This window comes from Pygocentrus nattereri, chromosome 26, assembly GCF_015220715.1.
Source record: "Pygocentrus nattereri isolate fPygNat1 chromosome 26, fPygNat1.pri, whole genome shotgun sequence".
Taxonomy (NCBI): domain Eukaryota; kingdom Metazoa; phylum Chordata; class Actinopteri; order Characiformes; family Serrasalmidae; genus Pygocentrus; species Pygocentrus nattereri.
The window spans coordinates 14,862,501-14,875,521 of record NC_051236.1 but is presented as its reverse complement, the minus strand read 5'-3'; the positions used below and the strand labels follow the sequence as shown (position 1 = coordinate 14,875,521).

The 13,021-nt window shown below is 38.3% G+C and overlaps 1 protein-coding gene across 1 annotated transcript in view; it reads right to left on the bottom strand.

Moving 5' to 3' along the window:
- Positions 1-13,021, bottom strand: part of LOC108427549 (copine-9) — a 151,319-nt gene that overhangs the window by 11,854 nt on the left and 126,444 nt on the right. The window contains exons 17-19 of the mRNA XM_017697773.2: positions 9,539-9,666; positions 7,283-7,385; positions 4,991-5,048 (exon numbers count right to left, since the gene is read on the bottom strand). Coding sequence (XP_017553262.1) covers positions 4,991-5,048; positions 7,283-7,385; positions 9,539-9,666 — 289 coding nt within the window. The remainder of the gene's footprint in view (positions 1-4,990; positions 5,049-7,282; positions 7,386-9,538; positions 9,667-13,021) is intronic.

Here is a 13,021-nt window from a genome sequence, read left to right as displayed (position 1 = left end):
CCTGTCTATTCTTGCTTGAACACAATGTGGTGTCACATTTGTATAAAGCTGAAATCTTGAGGTTTTGAGGTCTTCATTAAGTTACGCAGACTTGTTGGTGTGATGGTTGGTGCAGAACAGTGGATGATATTGCTGTCCTCCCTATGGCAGAGCGATGTTTGATTCTCCCCTTCGGCAAGCACACCATGCTATACCAATAAGAGCCTTTGGCAAGACTCCTAATACTGCATTTACCTTCCAATGTAATCATTATTAAATTGTAAGTTGCTCTGTATAAGAGTGTATGAAGAATGTGTAAAAAATTATATGTAAATGTTGCATGGCATTCTGCAGGGGATCCCCCCGCACTGCACTTATAGACTAACCGGAATTATTGGGAAAACCGTGAATCTGGCAAGCCTGCATGATGGAGAAAGAACTCCTGAGTGAAAAATAAATGTGTGGAAAACAAGTAGTATTTCTGGTTGCTGTACTGAAACTGCAACTGTTAATGCAGTTTCACTGTAGCAGCTATTTCAAGACTGTTCTGTGTGGTTTCACTGCTGTGTCAATGGTTGCACTGTCATACAGGTTTTCATAGAAATTACAGATGATGTACTATTCCAACATTTTGTTGTCCTTCAGTCATACTGTGTCTTAAACAACATATAGTCTGTGTGACCTTAATGAAGACCTATAGCCAGTCTGAGTGGGCTGAGTGGCGTTTTGGGGATGTATTTACAGAAAAGCTTTAGGTGACTATTGACTTCCAGTATTTATTAGCAACATTAGCCTCACAGCACTGGGATTAATGTAAAGAAGCAAAATTCTCTACATTCATTACGTGCACTGCACATTCAGACTCCTGAGTAAAACACACACTGCAGCTTAAAAACCTACTGTTAATGCCGTTTCACTGTAGCAGCTGTTTTCAGTTTCACTGCAGCAGCTGTTTTCAGTTTCACTAGCTGCACTGTCATACAGGTTGTCATAGAAACATGTTTAGGTGACTACTGACTTCCAGTATTTATTAGGAACATTAGCCTCGTAGCTCCAGTGTTAAACTAAAGAAGCAAAATGTGGACACCAAAGATATCATTGTGGATTGATTTAATCTGGGTCAAGTGGAAAACTGTGTATATTTGATACTTAGCAATAAATGTTCTTTTAAAGGGGTTGCTGCATTTCACTGTTGTAGAAAAACCTTGTTTCTTCTAAATGATGAAGTTCCCATCACTAATGAACATCAATATAATGAGATTTTTAGACCATTTCTGGAGGTCGTGAAATGTTTATTCAATGTAAATGGCAGCTGACATCAAATCAAAGGAGTTTCAACATGACAGCAACATTAAGCTTGTGTCTTTTTTCATGAATCAGCTTTTCAGTCAGTTAACACATTGCATTCGGCCATAAGCAGTACAGACACGCTCACACAATAAATTCCTGAGTGAGTGATCACTCCTCATTAGCCTGAAGTAGTCTTTTCACTGAATCCTTGCCTGACAGTAAGCAAACTTTTCAAACACATAATTCAGAATAGCATGCATGTGTGTATAATGAAGTCTCATCATTACAGCTCGTTATTATTCAGATACAGAGTGTACTGAGTATACTGAGCTTTAGGCTGCTCTGCATAATTCAGCTATAATAACCAAGATGGGGAACTAACACAGGCTATAATGATCACCCAAGATACTGTGTAAGACTGTGTGTGTGTGTGTGGGTGTGTGGGTGTGTGTCTGTCTGTCTGTCTGTCTGTGTGTGTGTGTGTGTGTGTGTGTGTGTATGTGGTTTTCGTGTGTGTGTGTTTCCACACACAATTTAGTTTTTTAAGCCTGTTCTGTAGTCCAGGAAATGAGTGAACTTGTCACCAAGGGACAGAGAGATAGACAGACAGGAATTGGTCAATCTAAACATTATGCTTAATAGGCCTAATTATTATGCAGATAAACAATGTTAATATAATTTAGTATATCATTTGGTGCACAATATGTTACAGCAAAAATTTTAATTATTAATTTCTCTTTTGAAAATTTTTGCCATTTTTACACACACACACACACACACACACACACACACACACAGTTATTTGGGTACATCTACCTTGTCCATTTTACCATTTTACACGTTTGTCAGTCCCTTTTAACCCTGTTCTTCAGTGATCAGATTCAGGACCCCAACAGGACCACTACAGCGCACAGATTATTTGGGTGGTGGATAATTCTCAGCACTGCAGTGACACTGGTGGCGTTTCAGTATGTCTTGTGCTGGTATGAGTGGATCAGACACAACAGAGCTGCTGCAGTTTTTAATCACTGTTCACTCACTATTCACTTTACCTTGTTGATCCGCCTTGTAGACAGTAGCTCATCTGTTGCTGCACAGTTTGTGTTGGTCATCCTCTAGTCCTTCATTAGTGGTCATAGGACACTGTTGACTGGATATTTTTGATTAATGGACTATTCTCAGTCCAGCAGTGACACCGAGGTGTTAAAAAAACACCAGTAGCACTGCTGTGTCTCTGATCCACTCGTAACCAGCACAACACACACTAACACACCACCACCTCAGTGTCGCATTGCTGAATGAATGATCCACCACCAAAATAATGCTCTGTGGTAGTCTTGTGGGTGTCCTCACTATTGAAAAACAGGGCAAAAGGGGGGCTAACATATTATGTAGAAACCAACGGACTACGGACAGTCTGTAATTGTAGAATCTACAAAGTGCACCTGTATGTAAAGCAGAGCTGATAAAATGGACAATGAGTGTAGATGTAAGCAGGTGTCTGTAATAAAGTGGCTGGTTCTTGTTTGTAAAAACTGATAACTTTGAACTGAAAACAGTTGAAAGCTTATACAAGAAAGTGTTGGGGAAAAAAATATTATTTATACATTATCTTAAGATCTTACTGTGTGGCATTAATGAAAATTTAGTAACTTAAATGAGGTTACTAAAAACATTAAATCCATTAAATCACTCAGGTTTACTTTTAATTATTCAATCAGACATCATTTTGTGTATATTCAAAAAAGAAAACAATGTTTATATAAATTTTTCAGGTTGAGTCACCATATTTGTTATTTTTCAGGAGAATAGTCCAAATTAAAGCACAGCTGCAAGGTAAGGAAGCAGGTGTGGCTTAGAGATATACTAAGCTTTAGGCAGCGCTGCATAAGTTAGCTTTAATAACTGAGACGGGAGAACTAACACAGGCAGTAATGATCACCTAGGACAGTGTGTGTGTTGGTGTGTGTGTGTGAGTATGTGTGGGTGTGCATGTTTGCATATACAGTTGAGCTTATTAAGTGTGTTCTGACCTTAGGGCAGAGCAGGCAGCTCTCACCATCTCTCTAATACACACACATACAGTGGTGTGAAAAAGTGTTTGCCCCCTTCCTCATTTCCTGTTTTTTTGCATGTTTGTCACACTTAAGTGTTTCGGAACATCAAACAAATTTAAACAATAGTCAAGGACAACACAAGTAAACACAAAATGCAATTTGTAAATGAAGGTGTTTATTATTAAAGGAGAAAATAAATCCAAACCATCATGGCCCTGTGTGAAAAAGTGATAGCCCCCTAAACCTAATAACTGGTTGGGCCACCCTTAGCAGCAACAACTGCAACCAAGTGTTTGCGATAACTTGCAATGAGTCTTTTACAGCGTTCTGGAGGAATTTTGGCCCACTCATCTTTGCAGAATTGTTCTAATTCAGTTACATTAGAGGGTTTTCGAGCATGAACTGCCTTTTTAAGGTCATACCACAACATTTCAATAGGATTCAGGTCAGGACTTTGGCTAGGCCACTCCAAAGTCTTCATTTTGTTTTTCTTCAGCCATTCAGTGGTGGACTTGCTGGTGTGTTTAGGATCATTGTCCTGCTGCAGAACCCAAGTTCGTTTCAGCTTGAGTTCACGTACAGATGGTCGGACATTCTCTTTTGGTAGACAGCAGAATTCATAGTTCCATTTATCACAGCAAGTCTTCCAGGTCCTGACGCAGCAAAACAGCCCCAGACCATCACACTACCACCACCGTATTTTACTGTTGGTATAATGTTCTTTTTCTGAAATGCAGTGTTCCTTTTACGCCAGATGTAATGGGACACACACCTTCCAAAGAGTTCCACTTTTGTCTCATCGGTCCACAGAATGTTTTCCCAAAAGTGTTGGGGGTCATCAAGATGTGTTTTGGAAAAATTGAGACGAGCTTTAATGTTCTTTTTGCTCAGCAGTGGTTTTCTTTTTGGAACTCTGCCATGCAGGCCATTTTTGCCCAGTCTTTTTCTGATGGTGGAGGCATGAACGCTGACCTTAACTGAGGCAAGTGAGGCCTGCAGTTCTTTGGACGTTGTTGTGGGGTCCTTTGTGACCTCTTGCATGAGTCGTCGCTGCGCTCTTGGGGTAATTTTGGGCGGCCGTCCACTCCTGGGAAGGTTCACCACTGTTCCATGTCTTTGCCATTTGTGGATAATGGCTCTCACTGTGGTTCGCAGGATTCCCAAAGCTTTGGAAATGGCTTTATAACCCTTTCCAGACTGATAGATCTCAATTACTTTCTTTCTCAATTGTTCCTGAATTTCTTTGGATCTCGGCATGATGTGTAGCTTTTAAGGATCTTTTGGTGGACTTTACTGTGTCAGGCAGCTCCTATTTAAGTGATGTCTTGATTGAGAACAGGTGTGGCAATAATCAGGCCTGGGTGTGGCTAGAGAAATTGAACTCAGGTGTTAAAAACCACAGTTATAGTATGTTTTAACGAGGGGGGCAATCACTTTTTCACACAGGGCCATGATGGTTTGGATTTTTTTTCTCCTTTAATAATAAACACCTTCATTTACAAATTGCATTTTGTGTTTACTTGTGTTGTCCTTGACTATTGTTTAAATTGGTTTGATGTTCCGAAACACTTAAGTGTGACAAACATGCAAAAAAACAGGAAATGAGGAAGGGGGCAAACACTTTTTCACACCACTGTACATATAAATGCACACCACAAACTTACCATCAAATTCAGCAGGGCCCACACCCACAATGATGATGGACATGGGTAAAGCAGAGGCCTGCAGAAAAGCACACGCACACACACACACACACACACACACACACACACACACACACACACACACACACACACACACACACACACGTATAACAATAACTCAACACAGTCAAGTGCAAGCTATAGATCAGTTGAACTGAATCTTCAAATATGGAGAATACAAACATGACATATGATCAGTTTATTTGCACAAGAAAAAAAAAACAATTAAAGCCCCAGGGAACCTAAAACTGTGTGTTCTATCGGAATTGGTTAATCTTGCTCTGGTGATCACATAAAGTCTTGTTGTAATCAAAAGTTTGGGCACCCCTGATTGTAACGTGAACTTGTAAATTACAAGTTATATTGAATTTCCAAGTGAAATTAGGTTAAAACTTTCTCTACACAAAGCACACTTCCTCACATTTTAATGCACAATGGCTGTTTGATTGCTGACTTTAAAATATTGATTAAAAAAATGTAAATCAAAAACTGGCTTGTGCAAAACATGACATTTTATTTTATTTTTTCCAATATGTTTGAGTTTATTTTAAGTTCTGCTGGTGACAACCCATATAAATAAAAATAATTTGTGGCTCTAGTACGGCATGGGAATAAGCCATAATAAGTCATGGCCACAACTTAGTAAGGCATGGGAACGAGATCATGCTTTACTAAGTCGTGGCCACACATTAGGGTCTTGTTTCTATGCCTTAGTAGGTCATGGCCATGACTTAATTATCTTGTTCCCACGCCTTACTAAGTCGTGAACACACGTCACCGGCAGGGTTCCGTAGTTGCCTGTATAGAACTTATTTTCACTTAGAAAATGAACAAAACATGCAATTTGACCAGATGTGTTCAAATTTGCATTCAACTGTTAATGTACAAAATATGTAATACGAATGAGCTTCCAATGTCCACTAAATGGCTGATGTATTTTGTTGCATCCTCACCAAACACAAGGCTGATGTGAGTTTTCCCACCCACAAAGCTTTAACAAAACTATGTTCCCCTGCTAAAAATCGTGCTGAAAGAAAGCTATCAATGAGCAAAAGCTAGTACGTATAACTGAGCTATCGAGCTGCCTGCCTTCCATTCATTTGTCTGTTCTTACCTTCTTTAAGAATACCACATATTAGCTGGGTTCCAACACAACCTGCATATGCAGTCCTTGTTTCAATGTCTCCCCTCACTGCCCTGGTTTTAGGTCTGCTTCCTACACTCAGGCAGTTCTGAGGTCTGATCAGTGTTTTTAAGCCATGTTTTATTATCTTTCTATCTTGTTTTTTTCCATTCAAGTTTTGCTGGATGTTTAAATAACACTCAATTACAGTATCACATAAATATTTTTAATATTTTACAGTGTTCCCAGGGACTTGAAGATAATCAAACACAATTATACATAACTGACATAGGATGAAGATTACTATCCAGAATACAGGATGCTACTATTTCACACTTAGCTGAGTATTGTTAATGCGTGTTAGTACCCCTTAACAGTAGGCAACATGCATATTAACATATTTAGGATTTACAATTACATGCTATTAAACTAGTAGTTCTGGTTCTGAAGTTTGATTCTAAAATATAACTCTAAAATCTGAATTCATTCAAAACCATGGTAAATATGCATTATGCCCACATATGACTGCACACAGCTACTGAATGTGCCATCAATATGCCAAACCATTAAAAGCTATTGTGCTGTTCATGGAATAATCTTTTACTGTTATGTCACTTGGCAAACAAAGCCTTTTCTTGTAAAATTAATTTTTATTGCAATTAACTATTAATAAAATCATTTAAAAATAAATTATTAACTAATAATTAACAAATAATAAATTAACAAATAATACATTTATAATACCTAAAATTATTTATTAAACATTGAAGCGCTTTGTGATGATGTATTCTGTCACTGTTTATGAAAGCACTCACAATCTCTTGCATTTTGACTTAAACACTCCACGTAACACAGAGCCTCTTGTGGGTTATTGCAATACGTCCAAAAGTATCCAGACACCTCTTCTAATTAGTGAACTGAACCAGTGTACAAATGCACACAGCTTGTACAAAGTTCTGATGCTCTGAGGAGCCTGTGGTCTGAGCCTATGGTCATCATGTGCTTCTCCAAACATTAGCTGGGGTGGTTTAAAACTCCCCAGCATTGAGAACTGTTTTCTCTGGAGCGATGGAACTCTACCCAGTATATTTGGAAAGGGATTTCTGGACATATAGTGTAGGCTTTCTCACATTGACAACGGCCTCTTTGGTCTGCACCATGTCTGAGATGACGCCGTCTGTGATCATCAGCAGCACGAAATACTGTGAGCCATCAGTGATATCCTGCGCTGACCTGAGAGAGAGATGGAGAAAACAGATGGCATGGAGGTCTATAGGTCCACAAACATACATACAATTATGTAAAGCACATCATATCTTTCCTCATTACACCACACAGGCCCGTAAACAATGTACAAATGTCACTTTGACCTTTCAAAATATGCCTCACACTACCCATGGAAGCCATCATTTGATCCTAACTGAGCATGTAATAATAATAATAATAATAATAATAATAATAATAATAATAATAACAATAATAATAATAATAATAATGTCAATTTTTGTCACAGAGCTTCCTCACATACACAGTGAACAGTCCACTGGCTGACCACTGAAATCTGACTGGCCTTGGGTGTCACCCCAAACATTATTTCACATCACTGGCTGATTAAAATGCATCCACCCACTCATGAACTGAAAGTAGTTCAGAGCATGATGTTACATTCAGTTTGACTCAGACACCACAGAGCAAAGCAACAGTAATAAAACTGCAAGCTGCTTATAATGTTTTCTCTCCGTGTACTCACTTTATTGGCGGGTACGTACCACAGTCTCTTTCATATGCATTCATTCCCAATCATATATAAATTTAGCTAACAAAATGAGAATTTTGTATTTCTCAGCAATCTTTTGAGTTTTTAATGTCTCTTGCTATCATCATCTGCCCTAGTAAAACATGATCTTTGTCATTTTTATTTTACTATATTTACATGTTTTTGTTTTTTTTTTTTTGGACCCCTGAAGTGTCCTTGGTCATACAACGGACACCATGATTTACACTTGAATCGCCACTGGGTTACAAAGAACAGCTAATGGTGCTATAATTGTTATAATTTACTGTCAGATTGATTTATGTTCACAAATGATGGAGGAGATAGTGATGTAGTCAAAGAATAGTTCATACTGAAAAATGTGATGCACTAAATCTACGTGATCTACATGTGTACATCATTTCTACAATAATAAAATATATCTAATTAACATAATTATTTTCAAAAGTAAGACTGATTGTGAAGTAAAGTGATCAATGAATTATGGAGTTAATTAAATTAAACTCAGTGCATTCATTTTTTTTCAGTGCATGAACTACAAAACAATTCAGATATCTGCTAAATATTTTCTGTTGATCTTGGATTTCCCAGAATTAGTCTCTTCTGATGGATTCACATGGCTGTAAATTGTAAACCAGATACAATTTTCGGGCACGTCTTTTTTTTTAGCACAAGTATGTTTTGCTAATGATTGCTAACTATATTCATGAACATAAACAGGTGTTGACTTTTACTACAGGAGGCATTTGTAAGTGACTGTCAGTGCTGTGTGTGCAGGTGTGTGTGTGTGTGTGTGAGATGTGTAGGTAATAGTCCCCATAGCATGAGGTATGGGGGTCCCACTGGCACTGTGTCTGATTGGCTCAGCATCACTGTGTGCCCATGAGGCAAAATCTCTCACCAACTAAGTTGTAAATGGCAAAATTTCTCTCTCTCTCTCTCTCTCTCTCTCTCACACACACACACACACACACACATCGTCTGTCTGCATAGCTCTCAGTCCATCCTCATTACATCTCACTTCCTCTATGACATAGTGTCTCCCCAGCATAAAATAAGCTCAAACAAAAGCATCACTGACTCATGTTGATGACCTCCCTCCCCCCCTCCTCTCTCTCCTCTCTCTCTCTCTCACACACACACATACAAACCTTCATGAAGTACTATATTTTGTGTGTAAAAGTTAAGCACTGACTATGGAGCATAAGAAAAGTGGTCTAAGTGTCTAAACCAGTCTAAACTCACCTACTGCCACCTAACAACAGCAGAGTGTGTGAGAGCGACAGAGAATGCTGACAAGTCTGTCCTCCTCCTCTTCCCTCTGTGTGTAAGCTCTTGAAGCTTCTAGCTGGTATATCTGTGCCGTTATGCAACAGCCATCTCCACTCTCCCAACATGATATTACTATGGCAATGAGCCAGCTATAAATAAATGATGGGTATATGGAGTGATCAGAAATGAACAAAGAGTCAGAAGAGCTAACTGACAATGCACAGCGTCCTCAGACAGAGAAAGTATCCTAACTCAGAAGAGAAGACCCTGTGTGTGTGTGTGTGTGTGTGTGTGTGTGTGTGTGTGTGTGTGTGTGTGTGTGTGTGTGTGAATGTCTTACCGTGCTACCTGGTTAATGACCGGGGCGAAGTTGGTTGGCCCGTACAGCTGGACTGTTCTGAGGCTCTGGAAGTAAGCCTCCAGCACCCCCTCTATACCCACACAGTTTGGATCCTCACTATTACCATTCTACAAAAATCACACATACAACATACAGAAAAATTCACTTAGATTCAACCTAATACTTGAATAAATGCTGAATTTAATGATAAGCAGAATTAATCAAATTATTGGTACTGTGTTATCAGGTGATATGTAACTATGCAGTAATGGAGTTATGAAATAACTGAAATCTAGGTGGGACTTTGCCTGGAACCCCTCATCTATCCAATCTAATGTCCTAAAAAGTTCCAAACTATTTATTACAATTCCTGAAAGGATGTTTTCACACCACATCTCTTCCCCATTCCTCAATTTCATCTCCCTTGTCTAACTTCCAGTCATTAGAGGGAGGTCTGACCTTCTGGGTAAATCAGAAGCTGCCTAGAACTGTAGTCTGAGATCTCAGAGTTTTCTCTCCTCCTACACTCACATAGTCTTTTTCACACTTACGATCATATGCTGAAGATACAGTCTAAACTAGTCAAGATAATGAACCTATACCCTGTGTGTGAAATAGCCCCATGTTGACTGGCTAATCCAGTGTTGAGTGGTTGATCACTCGCCATAGTGGCACTGATGCTTCAACAGTGACAAAATGTTTGGTTTAACAATTCTAAATCTGGAATTCCTCTTTTCTAGTTTGATAATGTGCTCTTCCACAAATTAATTGAGATCTTACACATCTTCTTTCTGTCTTTGGTTTAAGAAATGAGTAATATTTCACTCTTTCCACCAATCTATTGGGAAATTGGGGAGTTCTTCAGATGTGTTAAAGCTTATTGGCAAGTTTTTGGTATCCTGGGCATAGTTACAGTTGCTAGGCTATTAAGGACCAACTGGTTGAACCAGTTTTGTTCTTTCACACTAACATTGGTGCAGATGACTGCCCAACACTAGTTACTTTGTTACTTACTCGAATATAATTAAAAAAACTTAAATTAACGCTAGAGGTTTTCCAGGGTTGAAGACCTCAATTACATTCAACTTGAATGCACAGCTTTTGGCTATTCCTTAATGGAACCAAATGTAAGACCACTTTTAGTAATTCAGTGTCTAAGTGAGATGAAGAAAATCTCTCTGATCGCTTCATTGTATGTAGACTTAACAGTAATAACACTGAGCACTGAAGGCAAACTCTGTAATGCTTCTGTAGAAATGTATAGTGCATATCGCTGCTGTTGGAACAAAACCTTGTATCTCCCAAATGGTAACTTTACAGGAGAAGGAAGAAAGTTACTTTAGTTTTAATGTAAGTTGGATGGAACCAGACTTTTTCCAAGTTATTTTAGGCCATTTCTATTGGTCGAATCCTGTAAAGGCTTTTTCAAATTATGTCAAAAACTGGAAGCTAGCCAAAATTGAGATACAAGTTTTTGTTCCAACAACAGCAATATACAGTGTTCTTAAGATAAAGGTAAACCCCTACTAAGGCGATGTCTACTACTTCCTCTTTTGTAAACAGTAATGTGAGGGCATACATGTGGACGGCAGCCTTTGGGACTAACTTGCTCATTCTTATTACAGAAACATCTGCCTAATCAAAAAGAATCCCTCCAGACTGTAAGACAATAACCCAAAACTAAATTAAATTAAACTGTGTGGAAAAACAACCAGACAAGTTTTATATGGGTTTAATAATGGCCTGACTCTTCATAGGTTAATCATACTTACATACACAGTAGGTGTAATTTAGGTCATTATCCAGCAGCATTAGCTAATCCTTAATATTACACTTTACATGAGAAATGAGTCAAGTAATGACACAAAAACATCAAGCAGAAAAGTACAGACACGAAAATGCCAAATATAAGAGACAAAACAGTGGATTTGCTGAAACCAGTGCCTCAGGTTATAAGCATTTCTTACACTCATATATAACAAGACATAAATAGCCTAGATAAAATGAGAAGAAACCTAGGCAAATAGTCTGCAGGAAGCTAAACTAGTGGACTTTGGTGCGTACATCACCTGTGAGCTATATTAGCCTCAAAAAGAAACATGTAAAATCTAGGTAAAATATCTCTTAGCTTAATTTCTTAATGTGCTGAAATAAAAATAGGCAGAGTGCGAAGGGAACTTGTCATCTCATATTGCCACTGCAATTTCAAGCTACAGAAATGACATCTATGTTATTTTACTTACCAACTTGGCAGCTGTAATGTAGCACCATTTTAAAGCATGAAAACGACTCACATTGGGAGCTAGCCAGGCTAAAGTACAGCCTCCCCACAGTGGAGTTAATTTTAACATGTTACAGCTAAGCCTCCTACAGTGAACAATAAGAGAACTAACCCCCAGATAAGTTGCAAACATTCACATTTTTGGAGGTTTTTATGCATGGATTCATCAAAAGTGTGCAACAGATATCATGTAAAATGTATATTTATATATTTAAATTTTATTGTGCTGCTATTTCCTTCTGCTACATTTGACACAGCCTTTTTTCACTAATCATATTTAAGTTGATGAGTACATTTTTATATATTTAGTTTGAAAAGCTCATCTGGTTTAAACAATAAAGAATTAGATCTAATTCATTCTGTCTGCATTATTTTAACACCTTTTTAATGAACGTTATAACCAGTTCGTCTGTGCTTGTGAAGTTAGTTGTAACATTCGTGGCTGAATTGCTCATAAACTGTTGTTCATAATGTCATGTAGGTCTCGAGAGAAAAGGAGGAAACAGACTCGATCACCCACAATCACCTGGGAGATCACATGACTGTGACGCTTCCTACTTCCCACAACACACACACGGACTACATCACCCAGAATTCTATGGTTGATCAGCTGACTTCAGGTCCTCACCCACGCTCCTATGAGCGTTCACAGTCACTGGAATTCTGATGTGTTTCACCTGTTTGCTTTGCTCATGTGATTATCTCAGTTAGTATATACGCCCGGGCTTTAGCTTTAGATAACTAGGTATTGCAAGGTATTGTTTACTTGTTGGCAACTACTGAGCATTCTTTCTATTGTCTTTCCCTGTATGACTTGTGTTTTGGTTCTGTTTGGCTCTGTCTTTGGATATGATCCTTTAGTTTGTTTGCCCTGGATATTCGCTATCTGAATTTTTGACCTTTTTTGTGTTTTGCCACTCACCTACATATGATGAAATCAAAGACTGCAAAATTACTGTTATTGCTAAATGACATAGAAGAGTAATTTCTGTACAGAAATCCCATTTTAGCTCTGATTTGTTAGCTATGAAAAGATACATTTGACTAAGTCTCAGATAAGTTCAATAAGCTTTCCTACTCAGCCCCCGGAGGACACAGAGAGAACAATATAAATTTACTTCCTCCATCATTAAATACAGCCTTCATGGACTGACTGAATTTGAGCCAAAGATCTAAGATCTCTATATGAGCCGTTAGCTTGA